The sequence below is a fragment of the Portunus trituberculatus genome, chromosome 48 (assembly GCF_017591435.1).
Source record: "Portunus trituberculatus isolate SZX2019 chromosome 48, ASM1759143v1, whole genome shotgun sequence".
Classification (NCBI taxonomy): Eukaryota; Metazoa; Arthropoda; class Malacostraca; order Decapoda; family Portunidae; genus Portunus; species Portunus trituberculatus.
In genome coordinates, this window is record NC_059302.1 from 24,607,419 (window position 1) to 24,631,418 (window position 24,000).

The following is a 24,000-nucleotide window of genomic DNA, read 5'->3' on the forward strand; positions in this document are numbered from 1 at the left end:
TTTTTATAATGAAGTGTGTCTAGTTTTATGAGTAGAATGAAGTAGAGGAATGAATGGTCTTTATATGAATCTTTAATCATGAGTAGCACTAATTTGCATGAAAAATCTTGCAGTGGACTGGTAAAGTAATATGTACATACCTTAAGGCAGGTTCACACATGCCTCTTTGCAACTGAAATTGCAAGTTTCAACTGAATATTGGTACTTAGTGACTGGAGAAACCAGTTGCAAAACAAGACATACATGTTGGTCTTGTTCAGTCAATTTGTGACTTTATTTACATTGTGACATCACGGAGTAAGCTTTGAAAATGGAAAATGTGGTCTCCAGGTGTACAGAAGATGTTAGAGTTGGTGAAGGAAAAAGAGCACATCTGGGATCCCAGAAATGAATTATACAGTAAAAAAAAGCTTGCGCAAATCATCATTCGATGAAATAGCTGCCACTCTACAAGAACTGTTTCCCTTAATGCAGGGTGTTGTTGGAGGATTGAAGACTTGTCAGGATTTAATTTGATTGCTATTGTGCATAGTCTTCTTAAGATTAGTGTGTGGTAGACACTCCTTTCTTTCCTTCTACTTAGCCCGGGACGTATCCACAGGCATTTTCTTTTCTGTTGACTCTTTTGGTAAGCCAAAAGAAGAACAACCACAGCTTCAGCATCATCACTGGAGGAAGACATCTTGGCAGGTAGCTGTTTGTTTACATTCACTTCCTGCCAAGGCACCAACTATTCGATACTTTCTAGTCGTTATATGTGACATTTTCCAACTAGAAGGGCTCGATTGATACTTCTACCAACTTGCAATTTCAGTCACAAATTGGCACTTGTAAATTTGCCTTTATTAGGCAATGCCCATTGTATCTCAGACACAGACAGTCCTGCCCACCACCATGAGGATGACTCTAGGCTCATCACTATAATATACAGTGGACATGAAGAAGTGCTTGAGAGATGTTATGTTGCAAATTAATGCTGCTATTTACAGTGCTCCTTCATATAATCTGGTTAGGATAATGGTATTTTTTTGTAAATCACATTCTGTTAAATTCATGACAAACTTAGTTATTTCTGTATACTTAATTCTGAACTGCTTACTTTATTGTCTTAAGAATATGTAGATAAGCTTTTGTTACAAGCAAAAAGAAAGAAAATTATAGATAAACAAGAAGAATTAGTAAAGAAAAACAATAATAGGAAAGTATAAGTGGTTATCATTCATACTTACCAGTGAATATTTTCTTTCCCCACAGAATATATGAAGAAGTTTGTAGCAACTTGAAGTGAATTTCATATAAGAATGGCAACTCCAAGTAAGTGATTTTATAAGTTCTTTAAATAAAATTTTGTTTGTTGTATATATATATATATATATATATATATATATATATATATATATATATATATATATATATATATATATATATATACACTCGACCCTTGAAACAACGGACCTCCCATCAAAGGATTTCGGAAACTACGGACAAATTCTGGAGTCCGGTTTAATCTACGGACGAATATTAAAATGCGCGCGATTGTCCGTTCCCGGCAAATTATTATCCGGTAGGTGGCGGGTTGGTCGCGCCATCAGCTGTTGGCCGCCATGTTTAATCTTCAGTCCGTGCGTTTTCAACCAACAGCGAACATTTTCCAGTGCTTACCATGGCTTTTTTTATGCATTTGTACCCTTCTCATGAGTGCTTAACCTATCCAAAATGCCTCTTAAACCTAGTAAACCAGTGAAGCGTAATCGAAAGGCTCTTCCAGTGGCTGCTAAGCTTGAACTAATACAAAAAATTAGAAAATTTTACGTATTTTATGTACATTTTATACAGTTTTTTATGTACTTTTGCAAAGAACGGACTTTTGCAATCTACGGACAGGGTCGTGCACGCATTTGTCCGTTGTTTCGAGGGTCGAGTGTATATATACATATATATATATATATATATATATATATATATATATATATATATATATATATATATATATATATATATATATATATATATATATATATATATATATATATATATATATATATATATATATATATATATATATATATATATATATATATATATATATATATATATATATATATATATATATATATATATATATATATATATATATATATATATATATATATATATATATATATATATATATATATATATATATATATATATATATATATATATATATATATATATATATATATATATATATATATATATATATATATATATATATATATATATATATATATATATATATATATATATATATATATATATATATATATATATATATATATATATATATATATATATATATATATATATATATATATATATATATATATATATATATATATATATATATATATATATATATATATATATATATATATATATATATATATATATATATATATATATATATATATATATATATATATATATATATATATATATATATATATATATATATATATATATATATATATATATATATATATTTTTTTTTTTTTTTTTTTTATCAAATATTTTATGAATTACTGACTTCTCTTATTGAGATTTTGATGGATCTTCCTTTATAATGTTGTCAATATCAATAGTTCTTCCTCTGCTGTGGAGTATGTTTGTAAGGAATACACAATATAGGTACAAATTAAGCAGATGGAAAGATGTCTGAACAGGAGAGTGACCCCAAGGCTATCTCCACTGAACTACCTCAGTAATAGGATCATATAGGTGATATGCATAAAGGCATCAATGTGGTTCCTTCAAGGGCCAGGTCTCTAGTGGTGTATTTGTGTGCATATGTACTTATGGAAATTATTTACTATGTTATTTGCTTAGAAAAAAATCTGAAGCTATTATTATTGTTTTGTATTAGAAAAAAAGACAGAAGGCTGATTGATGATTATGAATGTACTAATCAGAGATGCTGCCAAAGAGGGAGAGGAGGTAAGAGATGTGTGGCTTTTAGATCACTTTAATGTATTATAGTTATAGTTCTCAGGATGCATACTTGCAGTAGCTACCCTTCATCAATAAGGCAGGTCATGAGTCAGACTAAAGACATGCTTGCAGGTTTCCTTGAGGTGGAACAGAGGAATTTATTTCATGAGTTTCATCAGTACATAAGTGATGAATCAGGATTTTGTACAAATGTACTTTGAATTTGAATTGTTGTTAAGAATTATAAGAATAAGGAACATATTGATAAAAGCCATGTATAAAATTAAGTTTAGTATCAAACAATATGGCAAAACACATCATTCTGCACAACTTGGGTCTTATGAAGATGGTATCCCCTGATTCTTTGTTTCACTGACTTCCTCCCACTATACTATACAAACATGTGCCCGTTATAGTGATGACACAATAACTTTATAAGGCTGAAATAGAATTAGTCAGATATATGTATTCTCAATGGTGCTTCTAAAAGTATATAGAATACTGCATCCTCTGTTTGAACTGAGTGGGACCAGTTATTGAAGACTGGAATAAATCTTCACTCTTTCCTAATACTACAGCTCAATGATTTTTGTGTCATTTTCATTGCAACCTGAGTTTTTTTAAAGGATGCAACTTCTGTTATTAAATTCAGTACTTCTTAAATAGCATGTAGAGTGAGTTGTTGTTGAGAGTTATAGTGTGCATTACAAACATTGAAGTTTCTTGTTCTATAGTGGTTTTGTAGGTTTTTTAACAAAGTCACCAAGAAATATGCTACTATGATGGAAACAGCTATAGCACCAAAGATGCCTAGTATTTTTTCTACACTGAACCACATGATTGGTCTGTTGAGTGCAGAATCAGGATGTGGTGTATTGGTCTTTGAAGCTTCACCTGTAAGGAGATCTTTTGTTTATTCAATTTTATTTTTTGAAAATTGCATTCAGTATACAGTAATTATATGTTTATTTTATATATATATATATATATATATATTTTTTTGTTTTTTGTCTAGATATAGCAGAGTGAGTTGATATAAACATTTGCTAGAAGCCATGACAAGCTTGATGAAAGCAGGTGTGAGTAAAGTGTGTAGCATTTCTTACCAGATGACTCAGTTGACCATTCTGGGAACACTTGCACTGTTGATGTTGTTTGAATGTTTGCATATGTGGTATTTAAAAAGGAGGTTGGTGTTATATTCTGTGTGCTTACTGTTAACTCAGGGTTTGGTATAGTTGAAAGTGTTCTAGAAATAGGACAAAGGGTGGTAGTCAGTAGGGTAATGTTTCGAAGGTGTTCTGGGTTTGCACAAATGGTGTACTCTTCATTTTCAAGGACAAGGTTCCCTTCCCTTACATGATCTGGAATCCAAGAGAGGTCACAGGTACACTTTAAAGGATTGAAACTGATGTCAAGGTGAGTGATGTTGGGTAGCTTATGCTTTTGAAGAGATTGTGGCAGGCTAGTGATGTGACACCCACGCATGCGTAGAATTTTCAAACTATTTAGGATTCTTGTAGGTGGGGATTCAAGAAAAGATTGAGCTAGACCAGGTGACCCAGAGAAATCCAGGACAGTTATGAGAGGAAGCTTGAAGATGGGAGCAAACATTCTTGTAGATATGAGTATTACATTTGTCATCCTGAGGGCGTGGAGTGTGCTCATGTGCTCAAATGCAGTTAAACTTGCAATACTGGAAAGAAACAATTATTTAGTGTGTAGCATTAGGAAAATATGCATCTTTATCACTGTTTAGTTTGAGAGGTTACAAAATGATGATTAAATGTGTTTTGAATTTTACTTGTAATTCTCCATCTCAAATTTATATAATCTTTTCCTCATCATCCACCTCTAGAAAGATATTTTTGTAAAAATTTTTTGTTTCATATTTTGTACTTTTGATATCATTAGCTTGCTTACCTACAGTAGTCAAGCTCTAGTGTGGTTAGTGAAATGGTGGACATGTTTTGTATATTCCTCAGTGCTCTGTCAGGTATATCCAGAAACTCCTGAGAAGTTCCCTTCAGGTGAAGACTCTCAAGAATAGGGAATTGCTCATGAGTGAAAAGCCTGCTATTGATAATGAACTTGCTTCCTCCAAGACAAAGGTTCTTCAGATTTTTTAAGAGTATCTGGAATAAGATAGATTATTTTTTGCTTCTATAAAATATTAAAATATTATTGTTTTAGATGTTTATATATATTATGATAATTGTGTTTGTGAATTTGTTATATATTCTGAGATATATACTCTATTAAAAGGACTTAAAAGTATCTTTTGTTACCTGTTTGGGATTGATATGTGTAATCAGATTGTAGCAGAGGTTTAGATTTGTTAAGTAATGAAGGTTGAGCTGAGGAGCTTCTGGGAGCAAGTTATGATGTACTGAGAGAAACTCCAGGTATGGAGGCAGGCTTGTTGGTATGGCGATCAGGCTATTGTGGGCCAAACTCAGCTTCTGAAGTTGATGAAGTGATGTAAAGGATCCCTCCTGGATAATCTGTGGAATGACATAAAGCTGTTTGTTTTCACTTGCATGTACTCACTTGTCTATGATGACTAGTAATTGTTCTTTGAACTGTGAACTTTGACATTAGTAGGTCACTTCATTAATTAATTTCTGGAAATAAACAAGCAAGTACATTTCTTTAGTACACTTTTTTTATAATCCACTTTTTATTTATGATTGCTTGTGATACAAATAAACTTAACTGTTCCTAACTGCATCTTGGTTGGCATCAAATGGTTGTAAGGCTTATCCAGATAGATATGGAATGTACCAATGGACATTAATCTTTTTTAAGTATTAATATGCACTCCTATTCTTCCTTGTGTAGCTTTATTGTGTTCATGATGAAATGGCAGAAGTTTGCACCTCTGTATGAGAATGGTAGATTGACAATAAGTAAACCTAAGTAGATTAAGATAAAGAATTGGAGTAGTGGAATTGGAATTCATCCACCAAAACTTGGATTACCACATTGACATACATAAATGGTGACCGACTGATTTACAGATGTGGCTCATGTGGAAAACTTTAAGGAAGATTTCATGCTAACTATGAGTACACCATTTAAATGTCAATATTTAGTTAAGTAGTATTGGGAGATAATTTTACCTGGATATTATTGTTATCAAGGTTTAGATCCACAAGTGAAGGGCAGTAGACAAAAGTATTATTGTAGATCACTGTAATGTTGTTGTTTGTTAAGCTGAGTTCTTCAAGATGCTCCATGACCCTCAGGGCCTCAGGTTGTATTGTTGTCAGACCAGCAGCATTAAAATCAACAGAGACCTGGAACAGCAAAAAGAGCATTGTGATATTATTGTGTAAAAAAACACTTAGCTAATAAACATGTAGTGCATGAATTATGAAGTGTTATATGCGTGCATCCTGATAAAATACTGTTGATTTGTATTTTAAACTTAACTTGCTTTTAATGAGAATTGTCAAGGTGAAAAGAAGTGCATTTTTTCTTTCATAGTTTGTCAGAGAAACTGGATTGAATGTACTAATGTTTTAAAAAGATTTATACTGTTATGTCAAGACAACTATTTTGTTTGCATCCTCACCATGTGCTGCAGATGTTTGGTGATTGTAGGAGAGAGTTCAGGAATTGGTGGAGTAGCATTGTTGAGATTAAAGGTTTTGATCTCTGGCTCCATTTGGGGTATGCCTCCTTCCTCACAGAGGACACCAGAAGCTTCACATTTACACCAATGTGGACACTGTGTTGCAGGTTCAGATGCTCCTCTTGTTTGCAGTACACCAATCAGTATGAATATACCAATTGTATCAAGCATCATGATTTCTTTCTTTTTGTATCTGAATTGTAAATTTATTGGTTGGAAATGAGATTGCTATTTTCTATTTGTAGTGACAACACAAATCATGTTTTTCTCCTCCATGTCAAATGCTGTAGCATCTTATTTCTAGCCTTATTTTGTAGATTTGCTTGTATAGAATTCAATGCACCAATTTTCCAAGGGTGCACACACTGGTACATATGCTTAAAACATGATATCCACCATTACACAGTAAGATCACAAAGAAAGAAGTTGTATGTGGTGCTTAGTCTTTCCTAAACATCAGATTATGAGCATGATTTCCTGTGAGCTTTGTAAGGTAACCAAATGTTAACATGATTTTTATTTGTGAATATTTTATTAAAAGATTTATTACTCAGTTTTTAAAAATTATCTCTTGTATTTTCGCTTTCAAATTCTTAGTTAAATCTACAGATTTTTTTCTTAGTACATTACTGATAATTATAGAATATAATACCTAGTTTGTTATTGAAGCGTAACTGACTATGTGGTAAGTGTTATGAGTCACATGTGTGGATATTCCCACTCACCTCTAACAGGAAACTGATGGTGAAAGATTGATGTTACTTATGTATACAGTCCCAGTATTCATTATAATATTAATTTCTATGTTATGAATCTTGTTCTACCTTTTTTATTTTCTTCATTACAGATTTCAGCTTTGGTGGAGCAAGCACGACAGGCACAGCACAGACAGGTCCAGGTAATTGGATTGTACATGAATCTTAAAAGAAGTTAAAAAGAATAAGTCCGTTATTAAGTAGTCATTCAAGGTTGAAGGACACAAAATCAGAAGAATTAGATTTGTTTAATATTTAGGAGCTCATAGTTTTAGAAGTACGTTTACCCTTATATTGCAACTCTAGGAGCTGAATAATTCATTTTTCATTTTACTAATGAAATATGGTTCTGCTCAATTGTTTCAGTAGGGTTTGAAAACCTGCACTATCATTTTTCCTTTTCTAGTTAATGAAATTATCACATCAAGAGTGTGTGTGTGTGTGTGTGTGTGTGTGTGTGTGTGTGTGTGTGTGTGTGTGTGTGTGTGTTTACCTAGTTGTATTAGCTAGTTGTATATATTTACCTAGTTGTATTATACAGGGTTTGAGTGGGGCTCATAGTGTCCTGTCTGAATGTCTCCATTTATCTAATTTATTCCTTAAAGTTATGCATATTATGTGCTGTAACAACTTCATTATCCAATGCATTCCACTTTTCCACCTGTTCTGTGTGGAAAACTGTATTTTCAATATCCTTCACACACTGCCTCATCCTGATCTTCTTTGCCTCATGTCCTCTTGTCCTTCCATCTTCTGTCAACAGCACCAGGTCTTCTTTGTCTATCTTTTCAATATCATTTACTATCTTATACATTGTTATTAGGTCCCCATTTCTCTTCTATCTTGTAAGGTTGGCAGTCCCATTTTCTTCAGTCGTTCTTCATATGTTAGGTCCTTTAATTCCGGCACCATCTTTGTAGCAATCTTCTGTATCCTTTCCAATTTTCTTATATCCTTTTTAGAGCTCAGAGACCATACCACTGCTGCATATTCCAGCCTTGGACATATCATGCTTGTGATGATTTTTTCATCATATCTTTGTCCATGTATTGAAATGCCACTCTTATATTAGTCAACATTTTATATGATAGTCCAAATATCTTGCTTATGTGTTTTTCAGGGCTCAGATTTTCCTGTATGATCACTCCCAGATCTTTTTCCTCTTTAGTCTTCATTATTTGTTCCTCTCCCATTAAATAGTTCCATACTGGTCTTCTTACTCTTTCCTAGTTCCATTATGTGACATTTCTTGGCATTAAACTCCAATTTCCACTTCCTGCTCCACTCATAGATCTTGTTTATATCTTCCTGCAACAGCAGACAGTCCTCTCTGGTTTTGATAACTCTTAGCAGCTTTGCATCATCAGCAAATAAATTTATATAACTGTTTATCCCAATGTGAATGTCATTTACATAAATCTGAAACATAATGGGGGCTAACACTGACCCTTGTGGCACTCCACTAGTTACTTTACCCCAAGATGAGTATGTATCTCTGATCACAGTTCTCATTTTCCTATCCTTCAAATAATCTCTTGTCCATTCTAGCAAAGTTCCTTGCAGTCCTCCTATGTTATCTAGTTTCCAAAGTAGTCTTCCATGAGGGACTTTATCAAAAGCCTTTTAATATCCAGGTATACTGTATCCACCCATCCATCTCTGTTTTCAAGTCCTGCAATAACTCTCGAGTAGAAGCTTAATAAGTTTGATACACATGACCTCCTGTCCTGAACCCAAATTGTCTGTTCGATATGACTTGCTCCTCTTCTAGAAATTTAACCCATTTTTCTTTGATAATTATTTCACACAACTTCCCAAGACACTTGTAAATAACACTGGTCTGGTAGTTTAGTGGTTCAGTTGCACTTCCTCGCTTAAATATCGGAATTACACTGGCTCTCTTCCATTCTAGTGAAACTTTCCCTTCATTTATTGAACTTCTAATTATTTCCAAAATTGGATCCAGTAGTTGCTCTTTACATTCTTTTAACACCTAGCCTGACACACCATCTGGCCCCATTGCTTTTCTGACATCCAACTTATCCAATAATCTTCCAGTATCCTCTTTGTGCACTGTTATCTCCTGTAATCCTTGGCAATGCAATGTCCTACTAGGTTCTGTGAAATCTTCTGCAGTGAACACCGTTTTGAAGCTCTCATTCATTATTTCACACATTTCCTTCTCTGTTTGGTATGTCTTCCTTTCTTTAATTATTTTTCAATTGTTTCCTTGTTCTTTGTTTTGCCATTTATTAAATTGTAGAAAAGTTTGGGTTCATCTTTGCTTTTATTCACCACATCTTTCTCAAAGTTTCTTTCTTCCTCTCTCCTTACTCTAATATATTCATTTCTGGCATCTTTGTACTGCCGTCTGTTATAGTCATTTCTCTGTTTTATGAGTTTCTTCCAAGCTTTATCTTTTGCCTTTTTAGCTTGTATGCATCTAGCATTGTACCAAGCATGTATTTTTCTTAACTCTATAAACAGGTACAAATTTTTTTACTCCTTCATTATATTTCTGTAAGAATATGTCATATTTCCCTTGTATTGTCTTTCTGTACATAATGTTTCTCCACTCAATATCAGCAAAATAGATCCTTAATTTTTCAAAATCTGCTCTTGCATAATTTAATCTCTCTCCTTTGTAGTCATCTCTGTAACTTATCCCATCTTCCTCCTGAATTTGCATCTCTAATGTCACATGATCACTTCTTCCCATTGGACTAAGGTATTGTATGATTGGAGGGGGCTCTGGTTTCTTTGTGAATACTAGGTCAAGCAACAATGGTTCTTCTTCTGACTCCTCCACCCACTGATCCATTGTATTAACCATAGTCAACTGTAACACTTCCTCGCTCCACTGTCCAGCATTATCCATTACTTCCATCTCTCTCCAGTTTACTTTTTTACAGTTAAAGTGTCCAATTAAAAGTATTCTTCCATCTCTTCTTATCTTGTTATCTAGGCACTTAATCACCTCTCTTTGCATATCTTTATGTTCTTCAGTTCCCCATGTATTTGTCTTAGGTGGCACATATGTAACTATGATTTTTCTCTTCTTCAGTTCCTCTGTTTTGATTGTTACTCCCATTACTTCCACTTTATCCTCACCATATTGCACATCCTCCACACATATATTATCATGAACCATTATTAGCACTCCTCCTCCCCCTTTATCCTTCCTGTCTCTCCTCCAGCTATTATATCCCTCCTCTTTAAAGTTAACATGGATCTCCTCTCTTAGTTTTGTTTCAACGATGCACATTACATCTGGCTTTTTCTCTTTCAAATAATCCCTAACCTCCAACATGCTTGATAACAACCCATCTATATTAGTATAAGTCACTCTTAATTTCTTGCCTCCTCCACGACCTCCTCTTTCTTCCATATGTACCACTTCTTTAGTCTCATATCTAGAACCCTCCAGTAAAAATTCTTTTTCTTGCTCTCTGTCCTTTTCTCTTTTTTTTCCTTGGCTTAATTTCTTAGCACTTTCTCCTTTTCCCGCTCCTCTAGGTTCATATCTCTTTTTATCCATATATCCATGTGTTCATTATCATTGGCCAATTTCCCTTTCCTAGCCATAATTTCTTTTACTGCCACTTGGGATCTCATTCTCATTTTCCGTGGTCTCCTACCCAGTTCACTGTATCTTTGTAACCTGATCACTTCCTCCACCTCCTGGTCCAGTTCTTGCACGCTATCTTGAACTTGTTTGATAACAGTTTTGGCCAATTCCCTCTCTACATTCTCTCGTGAACTTGTTTGGATTTTTTTCCTTCATCCCAAAAATCACGAAACTTTTCCTGTTATCCACTGTATCTCACACAAGATCGTCTTTCTCTTTAACTACTTGTATTACAGCAACTTTAGTGTTTTCCTGGATTTGTCTCTTTACTATCTCGGAAAGTTTAACTTTTTGCTCCTCCTGTTCTTGCTTTGTTGCATTTCGTAGTTCCTTCAGCTTGTTTTCACCCAATCCACCTTCCACTCTGTCCACAATCCCATCCTGTACCTTTACCTGTAAGCTCCTTGATTAGCTTTTGTAGTCTTGACATGTGGCTTTTAGTACATCATTTTGGTTCTTTATTTCTTGTATCTCCTCCTTTAATCCCTGATTGATTGCACTGACCTTCTCACATTCTGCTAATCTCAATTTCAGCTCTGCATTTTCCGTTGTCAGTCTGTCCTGTTTGTCCATTAGACTCAACATCACTTCCTTCATGTACCTTAACTCCCATTCTATGTTGACCAACCTCCTCATACTACCTTTTTCTTCCCTAAATCCAGAAAAATCCTTGTCCATAATATCCTCAGTCCTTTTCCTTAATTATCCAACAGGTGTTTCAATGTACTGTTAGTGTCCACATGAAGGTGTATGTTTTGATTCTGTCATATGTCTGGCAGCACTATTCAATTCCATCTCTCTCTCTCTCTCCTTTTTTTTTCCATCTATACAATTCAAAACTTATTTAATATGGAGACAGAAGAACCTATGTCCCCCTTCACCCCTGTACATATGTCTAAGTCAGGCTCCAACTCCTATTGTAGCTTTTCCTTGTGAGCTGCTCAGAGACGTCTTGCCGGCACGGTGTCTTGTGTGTGTGTGTGTTTCACTGTTTGATCTGCTGCAGTCTCTGACGAGACAGCCAGACGTTACCCTACGGAACGAGCTCAGAGCTCATTATTTACGATCTTCGGATAGGCCTGAGACCAGGCACACAGGTTATTTATTGTGTGTGTGTGTGTGTGTGTTTACACCTTGTTAATATTTTAGTTAGAATTTTACTTTCATTGCAAAGAAGAAAGATAATTGTTCTGCATTGCTATGTATTTGGTGTACATATGTGTTTAACAATTAAATTATTAAATTCTAGTTTATATAGAGTATATATGAAGTTACACTGGTGAACAACATCAATTTTGATGATCATGCTTGTGCACAGTTCTTCCTTCATAGCCTTTGTAGTATTGTAACAAACATGAATGGTTTAATAAGAGCACTGCCCTCCAGTAGTAACATAAGAAGTAACACTACCTCATGGTGTCAAGAAGGGCATCTGGTCTTAAATAATGATATTCTTCTAATTCCATGTCAGCCATGTTGAGCATGTTATTGATGATAATGATCAAAAGAATACCATGGTGCAGTATGCATGTAAATTTACTACAGAAATACCTTTAATTTTCATAGCATTTGGAACCTCAAGTGCTGGAGGAGGAGGAGTGACGAGTGGTGAGTTACTTTTTTAAGTTGATTTGCATGAATTTACTGTGGTTGACAGCTTGCATAATTAGGGACAAAACCAAAAGAAAAATGTACTGAAAAATATCCCCATAAGTGGTACTTGATACATGAGAAAAATTTATACTAAAAATATATTATGTATGATACTGTATGTACGATACTTTTAAAGTCATACAAATGTTAAATTAGACAACGGATGTTCTTCTTTTAAGAGATGCAAAGTTAGCATAAAGATAAATAGTTAGAAAAGAAAGTGTATTACATCTGTAGATAGTGAAGAGATGGAGAGTAGACATCTTTCCTTCATACAGATAATCTTCATATTGCAGGCTTTTCCTTTGGACCCACAAGCACTGCCCAGCCTTCTACAGGTAACAATAGAAGATTTACACCTTATAACATGCAGTAAACAAAATCAAAGTCAGATAATTTAGATGAATAAGTTGGAACACTTTTTCATAGTTTGCTTATATTTTCCTTTACACAGGCTTTGGGTTTGGAACTAACACGAGTGTTGCTTCTCAGCCTAGTAAGTATCAGGCACTAGTTGATTTTTTTTTTACCAGACTAACATATTTTTTCTGTTCCATTCAAGTTATTAAGTTAACTAAAAGTTATAAGGAAAATTAAAATGTTTTCTAGCCTCATACTATTTCCAAAGTCTATAAAAATATCATAACCCAACCAGCATTACCGGTCCTTAAGACAGATACCATATTTCCTTGAGTATGACTTGAAATCTGAAGACCAAATGTTTAGAGAAATGATTGAGGATTGACTTTTACACATGGATAAGATTTCTTAGGTTGAATATAAGGACTCCAGACATGATTTCAAACTCCATTGACAATTATCTATATCTATCTATCTATCTATATCTATACCTATATCTATATCTATATCTATATCTATATCTATCTATCTATCTATCTATCTATCTATCTATATATATATATATATATATATATATATATATATATATATATATATATATATATATATATATATATATATATACATATATACATACACACACACTCGACCCTCGAAACAACGGAGCTCCCATCAACGGATTTCAGAAACTATGGACAAATTCTGGAGTCCGGTTTAATCTACGGACTAATATTAAAATGTGCGCGATTGTCCGTTCCTGGCAAATTATTGTCCGGTAGGTGGCGGGTCGGTCGCGTCATCAGCTGTTGGCCGCCATGTTTTATCTTCATCCGTGCGTTTTCAACGAACAGCGTTAATATTCATTAAGCTGACCAAGCTCATGTCATCTATTTCAGGTTATTTGTTGTACTTAATGCTTTGTAATACTGCTTGAATGATTTGTTAATGATTACATAGTGTTTTGCGTACATTTTATACAGTTTTTTAGGTACTTTTGCAAAGAACGAACTTTTGCAATCTACGGACAGGGTCGTGCACGCATTTGTCCATTGTTTCGAGGGTCGAGTGTATATATATATATATATATATATATATATATATATATATATATATATATATATATATATATATATATATATATATATATACATACATTATAAATATTTAGTAGTTCTAGTAATATACTGTATGATGTTTGCAGTGACATATGTTCTTGGCTTTGTGATGATAAGCATGCACGCATTTTCAGGTTTTAGCTTTGGGAGCAACACTTCCACCCAGTCTACAGGTAAAAAGTGAAATAATTTACAATATTGGCTTAATTGTCTTGCTACTGTTAAACTATAGTCTTCTAGCTTCTTTGAATGCTCTTGCATTCTTGCAGCATTATATATGTGATAGCCCAGATAATGTTTTCTTCTTCATTAGATATTAAATATAGATGTTATATTCAGTATCTCTTGCTGGAAACCACTCCTATCATAAACCACTCTGCTCCTATCTTTATTTAATTTGATGTTTGCATGTTTACAGTAGAATTTTTATGAGGTCTTATTTCTTATTATTTTATTCTCTAAGTCTCTAACAATTAAAAGAATTATGTATAAAGTTATTACAATTGCAAAATACCTCATTTTAGTTTAAATGAATTTATTTTTCCAGAGAGATTTGCCCATGTTCCTGAATTAAAAATTTTTTTTTACAGGAGTGGAATTTTGGTTGAGTGATTTTTGCATCGAAATTGTGTTTGTATATAAGATCATCCTGCTTAACATAGAACACTGCAGTATACTTTTCCATTTTAGTTATGACTAGCCCATGATATTTACCTCTTTGAAATCTTGAAAATATTTCAAAGGACTGAGATCAAAGATTGAAGTTTCTCATGGATGACATTTTTATTTTTTGAAGTTTCTGTGTGGATGATTCAAAATTATTAAAATGCATTTATACTCATGCAAATTTGCTACGCTATCTTGCTGAATCTTTTATAACATTCTAAATAACTCTTGTATTCTAGGGTTCAATTTTGTAAATACTGCAACAACTTCAGCAGCTACACGTAAGTACTTCAATCCTAGTTATGCACTCTGTCTTCAGCTTTATTGATTGAAATGTGCCACTTCATTGAATACTGAAATAATCCTTTTAAGATTTACTTCCTTGGAGTGAACTGGGACATATATAGTAGTATGTAAAGCATCAAACTAGTAATTATGTTGTGCAAGAAATAAGTAATTTCTCATAATGCCTTTTCTTTTCTTTTAGTTTTTCAATCTTTGTTTTTTCAGCTGCTTTTGGTGCAACTCCCTTTTCAACCAACCCGGCTCCTGCCAGTTCAGGAACAGGTACTGTTCAGCAGTTTATTAGAAATAGATATTTTTGACATTAACTATGTACAATGTGGGAACATTACCTATTACAAGCTGTGGAAGGTGATGAAGTCAACACAGGCTACTGGTAGGCAATCATTTTGTTCCTGACTAATTTCCCCCATAGGTTTTCTTTGGGGAAGCGTGACTTGCAGGCCAACCTTTCTAAATTTAAAAGGCTACTATAGACAAGTTAGGGAGCTGATTGGTTCTTTGTTAGTACTTTCTTGGGTCGCATGATCAGAGCTACTATTCAGGAATAAAGTGTTCATCTACCAGCCCCTGTTTCCCTCATCACCTTCCACATTAAGTGTAATGTTCATGCTTTGTTCATATATGTTCTTAGTTTTACCTAAGCATGGGAAGTGCCTTTTTCTTGCCAAAATAATAAAAAATTTATATCTGTTCATAAGTTAATTTCATATTGAATACATTATCTATTGTTAATCCCAGCTTTTCAAGAATCAGCCATTACTAGAAACAATGACTACTAAGTTAGGCAACAACAGGACTTCAGGATCATTTATTGGGCTAGGAATATTGGTGAATGTTTGTATAAGATTAAGGAGCCAAATCTAAATAAGAGAGGTCCCAGACTTTCAAGTCTTCACTGTTTGCCAGCTGGTCTAATTCACATGGTCAGTATGGTCTCGCAGTACAAAGTTGTAGTCTCTAAACACTATATTATGATGTATCTACTGATTTACTATACTTTTACTCCTTCCAGTATTTTTCTGTTACTATTTTACTATAGTATTTCTTTATAGTTACTGGAGTTTATATGACTGACATCATTATATAGGACAAAATGCAGGTAATCACCTGGTGTACCAAGCTCTTTGATTTTTAGAGACTTTAATACAGCAGATAAACCTTAACAAACATTTCACCTCACCTCTGCAGAGGTTAATGCTTCACAAGGAAAGTGTAGAGCAGTTTTTGTTCAGTTTTCATTATGAGAAAAAAAAAAAAAAAAAAATTGCGGCTGAAACCAAAATAAATTGAGGGTGTTGCAATGCTTTTATCACTGTGTCCCTAAGCTGTGTCTTGCCATAGCCTGAACATGGTTAGCCTTTAGACTAAGATGAGCTTGTGATGATGGCAACTATCCATTAGCTAACATTGTTAAGTCTCTATGACACCAAAAACTTCTATGCAGAAAAATGGTTCAGTTGGCAATAGACAATCTCATTATCAGACTTTGATTGAAAGTAAACTCATTTATTGGGCATCATATGTTCATGGTTTTTTGTAGTCTACTTCCTGGCTTAGAATTAAAGAAATATTGTATTACTTTGAGTTATCAATTGAGGAATGAAGTAATTTTTGTCCCAGGAAGAGATGGTATAAAAACACACAATGCATGTATATAATATTAATTCTACTATTAAAGCATTTATGTTGTAGATATGTCTTTAGGTATTTTAGTAGCTCAGTATGTTATAGTAGAATATCCAAAATATATGATGTGCAGTAGACTAATTTTTCTGTGAAATATTATGATATCTGGCAAATCTAGCAACTGCAATAGGAGTTTGGGTCCTCTCCTATTGTAAGGAAATAGCATGAGGAAAATTTTTGTTAGTGAATTCAAGACCAATTCAATTATAATGACAGAAATATGATACAGTAAACATGTTAAAACTATTAATATATTACTCCTTTTATTGTGATTATAGCATAAGTTTGACCAATCTGGAGCACTAATTGGTATTTACAGTTTATTATAAGGATCATCTACTATGTTGGAATTGTGGAATTGCAGTGGTCACTTTTAAGAGGAAAGTTGATATAGCATCTATTTTGTGAATTTTAGTTGCTAAAGTTATTTTAACAAGATATTTTATTTCAGATGAAAGAGCAACAGTATCTTCTGTCTTACTTTTTGCTTGGCTTTATATTAACTTCTTTTCCCCTCAAAGAGCAAGAGGCAGTATTTGGAAAGAAAACCATGGGATAAATCTGACATTTTCAAAACTGATGCAATCACAGAAACTTTACTTTTTATGTTGGAATGTACTTAATGTATGTTTTAAAAAATTTGTAGTGATAATGTGATATTTTGTTTAAAAATTAAAACAAAACCTCTATAAAACTACAGATTTTAATTCAGGTAGCTGAATAATATAGGTATTATAAGAAATTAAATTATCTTATTCAGATCAAAATGAATATACATAGAAAGAGAACTATGCATATAAGTAAATGCACTTGATGATTACTAACATATATTCAGCCCAGCATGTGACCAGAGAAATATTTGTAACAACTCACTATTCTGAGTAAATGTGTGGCCATAGAAAGGCCTTCACTCTGTCCAGTTTCTGTAGCATTCAGAGGAGGTAATCAGTTTGCTTGCCATTACCAGGGTTTGGCTTATTCTCTAACTTTGGTGGAGGTCCACCCAAGCCACATCTCTTTGGCCTTGGGAATGTAGGCGGAGGAATGACTAACACAGGGCAAGCAGCCTCGTGTGAGTACTGCACTACTAGCTTACTACTTCTGATTCAGATTATGCTTATTATGAGCTCCCTGTGTTATGCTTGCTGCATCCTGCCTGTCATGCTTGCTGCATCCCTCTTATGTATATATGACATACAGTGTTGTAACACACACTCGCACATACACATGCACACACTCCAGCGCCAAGAAGCAACCAAGTGTATTGTGGGTGGGTTCCTGGACATACGTCACTTCATACTAGATTACTACAGTACACTTTCTTTAAGATGCTGAGAACCATCTTGTAAGATTGTTTTGTTATAACCATTTCATTGCTTGAGTCTGATTGAATAAATGATGGTGTGATTTGCAAAAGGGAGCATTTTTAAGTCATTGCTGAAGTTTAATGAAAGTGGACCTTCATACTGTACTTTATGTTATAGTTAATGATGACATTGCAGATCATGCATTGCCATATGAAGAAGCCTGCCCATTATGGCCACAATTCCTTTTTGATTGCTGACACTATCAAAAGTAAATAAAGATAGCTAGAGTACAAAGTGCAAATATTTACAACATTGATATTAGTACTACAAAGCATTACTGATTAATGTACAGTACCCAGGTATTTAGTTTTGTATATAGCTAGAGTATAAAGTGCAAATATTTACAACATTGATATTAGTACTACAAAGCATTACTGATTAATGTACAGTACCCAGGTATTTAGTTTTGTATATGATGCTGACACTGCTTCTTATCAGGGTCGATTGTGACATACTTGATGGTTAGTAATTTGTATGTATTTGTCTCTATTCTGTACTAGTTTATGTCCTTTGAGAGTTTTGGTAAGTTTAAAAGATTTACTTAAATAATGGAGTGAATAGAGGTTTCAGGTAGTCCTATAGCAGACTTTTGTCTTATTATACTGTATTTTCAACATTTAAGGTTTCCAATACTTTTTCCTTACTTGAATGCTTTTTTGTGATGCAATATCCTGGTATTTGTGTATATTGCTTGATACAGTGTGATGTGTCACTGTGCATTCTACCAGCTTCATCTTGTAGTTTTTGGTGTGTAAGTTACTTTTTTTTCTATAAATCTGGTAATTTCTGTATATGTCTTTTAAGGTTTTGTTCTTTGCTTTTATATGTTTTTTGTCACCATTTATTTAAATAAAAAAAAGTCTTTGTAGTGTGTTGACAAGTTCACATTGATAGAATGTTAAAAAAACATGATAAGTCTCTTGAAATCTCCCTCTTAAAAGACTCCAAACATTAGGGACAAAATACAGAAACAAACAGGAGTTCTAGAGCTTACTAGATAAAGAATTAATAATTAATACAGGCCGTAATCTTGTTAACCGCATGCCTCCCTTCCTCCAGTAGCCTTGCTGCAAGATTCTTTCTTCTCTTTCCTATTGTGTCTTTCTCAAATGCAGTGAGAATTAACAAATATTCTTAATAAAGACTCCTAGGAGTATTCATGGGAGCACTCCTATAGTGCTTTTATCCTTGACTTTGCTCCTAGAGGTTACTCCCATGGGCAATTTTTTAAAGCTGTTTAAGCAAGAGATGAAAGGTAAAGTGTCCAGTTTAGATTACAAGTAAATGACTGACTGAGAACTGAGGATGTTCATCATAGAAGAACAGCATAGGGGAACAGTTGAGTGTCATTGAAGAAGAGTGGATAATTATTTTGAGGTTGTATTGATTTATTAGATGGAGCAATTGAGTTTTGGAGGCATGTGACATTATGAAGATTGCTCTGCCCCAATTAGACATTTTAGAGATCTGAAGTTAGGCATTCAGTGACTTTCCTGCTTTGCATGTCTCATAATTTTCAATTTGGGATTTATGTATGTCTATGTAGTTATATTTTTTTTTGGCCATTCTGGGGAAGTGGTTTTAAATATGAAACTAATTTTCTTTTGCATTTCAGGTTTCCCATTTGGCACCACCACAACTCAAGCACCAAAGCCATTTCCGTTTGGAACTGCAACCAATCCCCTTGCACCGTTTGGGTAAGCCGGGTGTCTTGTTTTTCCAGTGTTCTTGTTGGCTCTGGTTATACTGGTTGTGGTGAATGCTCTCTCTTGAATTGCTATATCACAGTGAACTATAGTTGCTTTACCACAGTGATCTACAGTATTAGTCATAGAATATGTTAGAATTTCAGTGAAATGCATTATTTGAAAAAGCAGCTTTCATTAATTCTTTAGAAGTTTGCAGTTATTACCATTTCCTTGACTCTTTAAATAATGAATATTGATTTTCAGGAAATCAACAACATTAGGAACTCAAGGAACAGGTATGTCAAATTGTATTTATTACTAAGAAAAATAGATTTGTTCATGAATTTGATTTCTTTCTTGCTTTTAGGTCTTTGCATTAATGTTGATCATCTGTTTTTTTTTTTATTTAGGTTTAGACTACAGTAAGATATACAACAGTGAACATTTGTTATAATGCAGTGTTTGTCATGGCAAATGTGTGTTATGGCCATTGAAGAATGTATATGGGAAAAAATTAATTAATTTTAGGGAACCAGAAAATCCTACAAAAAATCCATAATAAGAAAAAAAGTACAGCAAAATGAGCACATTTGCACTACTACATCTCATGTAACACTTCTTTCTTTATCCTATAACGTTTTTTTTTTTCCAATCACAGTGGGGTTGGAAGTGTGATAACTCCTATGCATTCACTTCTATCTCATGGAAGCTCCTCTTCACTCACTCTTAGCAGGTCCATGTCTTGCTGAATTTCAAATAACATAAGAAATATGTACAGTATTCTCCTGATCATCATGCATTTGTTTTCCAGATGCTATACAACAGCAGCAGCTTCAAGCTCAACAACAGGGCATGGCAGGCCAGCCTGACCCTTCCCTAGCATTGCACCTGGCCATTTGTACACCTTCTTACTTCAATAATGAGAATGATGAGGTTTTACGAAAATGGAACCAGCTGCAAGCTTTTTGGGGAGCTGGAAAAGGTAAAGCTATGTATGTGAGATTGTACTCGTAATTGATTTCTACTGCTGTGTATATAGGAGGAGGCAGCAGACACCTGCCAAAATGATGATTACTCCTAGTGAGGTGACTGAAATCTAATAGCACTAGTTCAGAGGATATTGTGAATTTACCATTAGCCCTTCAATACAAGATCATACATGTGTATGAGAATTGGTTCCTTTTACAAACATACAGTCTTGTACATATGTACGAGATTGGCAGTGTGATCTCAGTAGAAAAGTCAAATGCTTGTATTACAGCTTGGGATGCTATTTAAGGCACAGACACACTGGGGAAGCCTCTTCCACTATTCTAGTAGCCAATTAGTATGTTGCTTTAGGTCTGCATCACAGCCTCTTAGCCAGTGTCCTTGCAGGACAGGAGTTCTCCTCAGTTTGATTTATGCACTCATTCCGAGTTGATCTATGCTGCCTGTGTGGACTTCATAGTAGCCATATTGGTTTGTAGTGTGCATGTTTTTTTTTTTTTTTTTTTTTTTTTTTTTTTTTACTGCCATGGGTGACACTGAGCCTTCTGACTCAAACTTTGAGTACCTTCCTGGTGATGATGCGAGTGATGATAATGATTATAGTGGTGAAAGTGACTGTGAATATGAATATGAGAGTGAAGATGATTTTATGGACGAAATTGATCCCGTGATGGACCATGGGGAAGCCTCATGTCTGATTTGTTCAGTGACGTGTGGCCAGACCCGGTCCCCATGTTTAGTGTTGATGACCTTGACCCTGCCAACCTGTCTGCCATGTCTGTGCCTTCTTTATGTGCCTATGTGAAGCCTTCACATATATATTTGACAGTAAAATGGTAGATAGCCTATGTAAATGGATGAATAAGAGGGCACAAATGTATATTTCCACTACAAGTAAAAAGATAGTGAATAATGTGATTTGCTACACACCACCTTCCTCCCCCACAATACAAGCCCTCCCGCAGACCCGCACAACTTCCTTTTTCACCTGCTTTTATGTACATTTTGATATTTTTTGCTCAACACATACTAGACAAATCGATGAAGGTTATGTTAGGATAAATTACTTTGGGCATTTTTTCCATATGTAAACCTAACTTTATGCAATCTAATCTAACCTAACCCAAGCTATCCAAACCAAACGAAACCTAACATAACCTTCATTGAAGTGTCTCGTATGTGTTAAGCAAAAAATATTTTCAAAATGTCTGAAAAAAAGACATGTAAAAAGGCAAGTTGAGTGGATGGTTGTGTAGTGGTTGGGGGGTCTGCATGAGGGCTTGTATTGCCAAAGGGGGGATATGTTAGTGAAAACAGCCTTGTGGCAAAGGAGTTAAAGCCAGCTGTGTCTCACAACACAAGGTGGCAGTCACAACTCGCCTTCTAAAGGCTCTCTTCCTTCATACAAAACTACCAGCACATAGTTAAACATATATTCCTAACCCAAGATTTAGAACTGGAAAAAAAAAAAAAAAAAAAATTTAACTCTATACCAGCCTTGGAGTCCCATTTCCTTTTGATTTGTTTAGGGACTGGCTCATCAATAGGCCTTTTTTATCACAATTTTGTTGCCCTTGACCAGTTTCTCCTCTTACTTAAAAAGAAATGTTATCACTGAAAGTATGAATGAAATATATTTTTTCACTTTTACTATTATTAGTTCACCAATGAAGCCAAGTCTGTGGCTGAGAGTTAAAACTGGAATGTTTTATGTACCTGTGGAGTAAAAGAAAATTCTAATTAATGTAGTCTTCTACCTAATGTAATCTTTCAGATTTTGTGAAAAAGTTGCTCTAAACCAGAGTTTTTCAAAATAGATTTCGGGAGATGAATGTGGATCTTGAGCTACTTATTCAGTTCCGTTTCCACATCATAAACAAACATATGAGCAATAAGTCAAAATAAATATTGTGTGTATGTGCAGTTCACCACAGTCGTCGCTTGCTGGTCATCCAGCCAGCCTTCCTTATTACGGAGCGAGCTCAGAGCTCATAGACTGATCTTCGAATAGGACTGAGACCACACCTTATACTGGGAAAGCAAGGCCACAACTCGAATTACATCCCGTACCTACTTGCTGCTAGGTGAATAGGGATCACACATTAAGATGCTCGCCCATTTGCCTCACCGCATCCAGGCCTTCTCGGTTATGAGCCGAGTGTGCTAACCGCTACACTGTGGTGTGTATTTACTTTTTAGTTGTATTTACCTAGCTGTACAGGATGGGGCAAATCAAATGCCCGAGTTTTGATAGGCTATTAGGAAAAGTAAAACAATACTTACAGAATTATTTGTTGTTTTATTCGAATCAGTATACAATGCCGTTTGTGTGATCACTTTTTGAAGATGGCATCAGGAAGATGGTGGCCATCTGTATATAGCGATGCACTGTTGAAGGCGATGTCTGAAGTTTTTGGCTGCTCTTCGGCACATCTCAAGGGGTATTGCAGCGATTTCCTCCCGAATTCACATCTTCAATTCTTCCAAATTGTGTGGCTGACTTCACCGCTCCATTCCCCTAAAGTTACTGTTTGGTGTGCAATTTCCAAATTTGGGGTAATTGGACCTTATTTCTTTGAGGAGGATGGAAGATCTGTCACCGTCAACTCTCAACGTTATCTTGCGATGTTGGAAGACTTTTGTGAACCGAAATTGGAAGAATTAAGTGAGGAAACAAATCTGGGAGACATCTGGTTCCAACAAGATGGAGCAACAGCCCACACTGCTCAAGTTGCAATGGTCAAATTGCGACAGATGTTCCCGGGCACGCCTCGTCTCTCGGAGGGGTGATGTCGAGTGGCCCCCACGCTCACCTGATTTGAGCATTTGCAACTTTTTCCTGTGGGAATATCTCAAGGAGAAAGTGTTCAGAAGTCGGCCACACAATTTAGAAGAATTGAAGATGCGAATTCGGGAGGAAATCGCTGCAATACCCCTTGAGATGTGTCGAAGAGCAGCCGAAAACTTCAGACATTGCCTTCAACAGTGCATCGCTACAGATGGCCACCATCTTCCTGATGCCATCTTCAAAAAGTGATCACACAAACGGCATTGTATACTGATTTGAATAAAACAACAAAAAATTCTGTAAGTATTGTTTTACTTTTCCTAATAGCCTATCAAAACTCAGGCATTTGATTTGCCCCATCCTGTATATTACAGGGTTTGAGCGAGACTCA

General features: G+C 34.6%; 2 protein-coding genes across 18 annotated transcripts in view; one reads left to right on the plus strand and one right to left on the minus strand.

Annotated features, from left to right (window-relative positions):
* LOC123498559 (nucleoporin p54-like) overlaps positions 1-24,000 on the plus strand; it is a 32,549-nt gene that overhangs the window by 1,154 nt on the left and 7,395 nt on the right. For 2 of the 16 annotated variants that reach the window (XM_045245762.1, XM_045245764.1), the window contains exons 2-13: positions 1,255-1,314; positions 7,455-7,505; positions 12,557-12,598; positions 12,940-12,981; positions 13,098-13,139; positions 14,253-14,291; positions 15,024-15,065; positions 15,295-15,351; positions 17,744-17,848; positions 19,759-19,840; positions 20,096-20,127; positions 20,643-20,813. In XM_045245762.1, the coding sequence (XP_045101697.1) occupies positions 1,302-1,314; positions 7,455-7,505; positions 12,557-12,598; positions 12,940-12,981; positions 13,098-13,139; positions 14,253-14,291; positions 15,024-15,065; positions 15,295-15,351; positions 17,744-17,848; positions 19,759-19,840; positions 20,096-20,127; positions 20,643-20,813 (718 nt within the window). In that variant the 5' untranslated portion in view covers positions 1,255-1,301. Of the gene's footprint in view, positions 1-870; positions 1,009-1,254; positions 1,315-7,454; positions 7,506-12,556; positions 12,599-12,939; positions 12,982-13,097; positions 13,140-14,252; positions 14,292-15,023; positions 15,066-15,294; positions 15,352-17,743; positions 17,849-19,758; positions 19,841-20,095; positions 20,128-20,642; positions 20,814-24,000 lie in introns of those variants that run through there. The other 14 variants (XM_045245763.1, XM_045245765.1, XM_045245767.1 and 11 more) reach the window with 14 other exon arrangements.
* On the minus strand, positions 3,094-7,077 carry LOC123498561 (toll-like receptor 3). Of its 2 annotated transcripts, none has more exons than XM_045245779.1 (6): positions 6,548-7,077; positions 6,093-6,269; positions 5,259-5,474; positions 4,894-5,105; positions 4,077-4,666; positions 3,094-3,864 (listed from the first exon to the last, which is right to left on the minus strand). In XM_045245779.1, the coding sequence occupies exons 1-6, from the start codon at positions 6,779-6,781 to the stop codon at positions 3,629-3,631; spliced, it is 1,665 nt and encodes a 554-aa protein (XP_045101714.1). In that variant the 5' UTR covers positions 6,782-7,077; the 3' UTR covers positions 3,094-3,628. The 2 variants fall into 2 exon arrangements, with proteins under 2 accessions (XP_045101714.1, XP_045101715.1); XM_045245780.1 differs by having other exon boundaries at positions 3,650-3,864; positions 4,606-4,666.

Bases quoted from the DNA above. Each gene is read 5' to 3' on its own strand.
- LOC123498561 (XM_045245779.1), bottom strand. From the start codon at position 6,781: ATGATGCTTGATACAATTGGTATATTCATACTGATTGGTGTACTGCAA. The intron at 5,475-6,092 runs GTAAAATTATCT...GTCATTCCACAG, and splicing joins TTGATAACAATAATATCCAG to ATTATCCAGGAGGGATCCTT. The intron at 3,865-4,076 runs GTAAGAAATGCT...ATCTCCTTACAG, and splicing joins ATGGTCAACTGAGTCATCTG to GTGAAGCTTCAAAGACCAAT.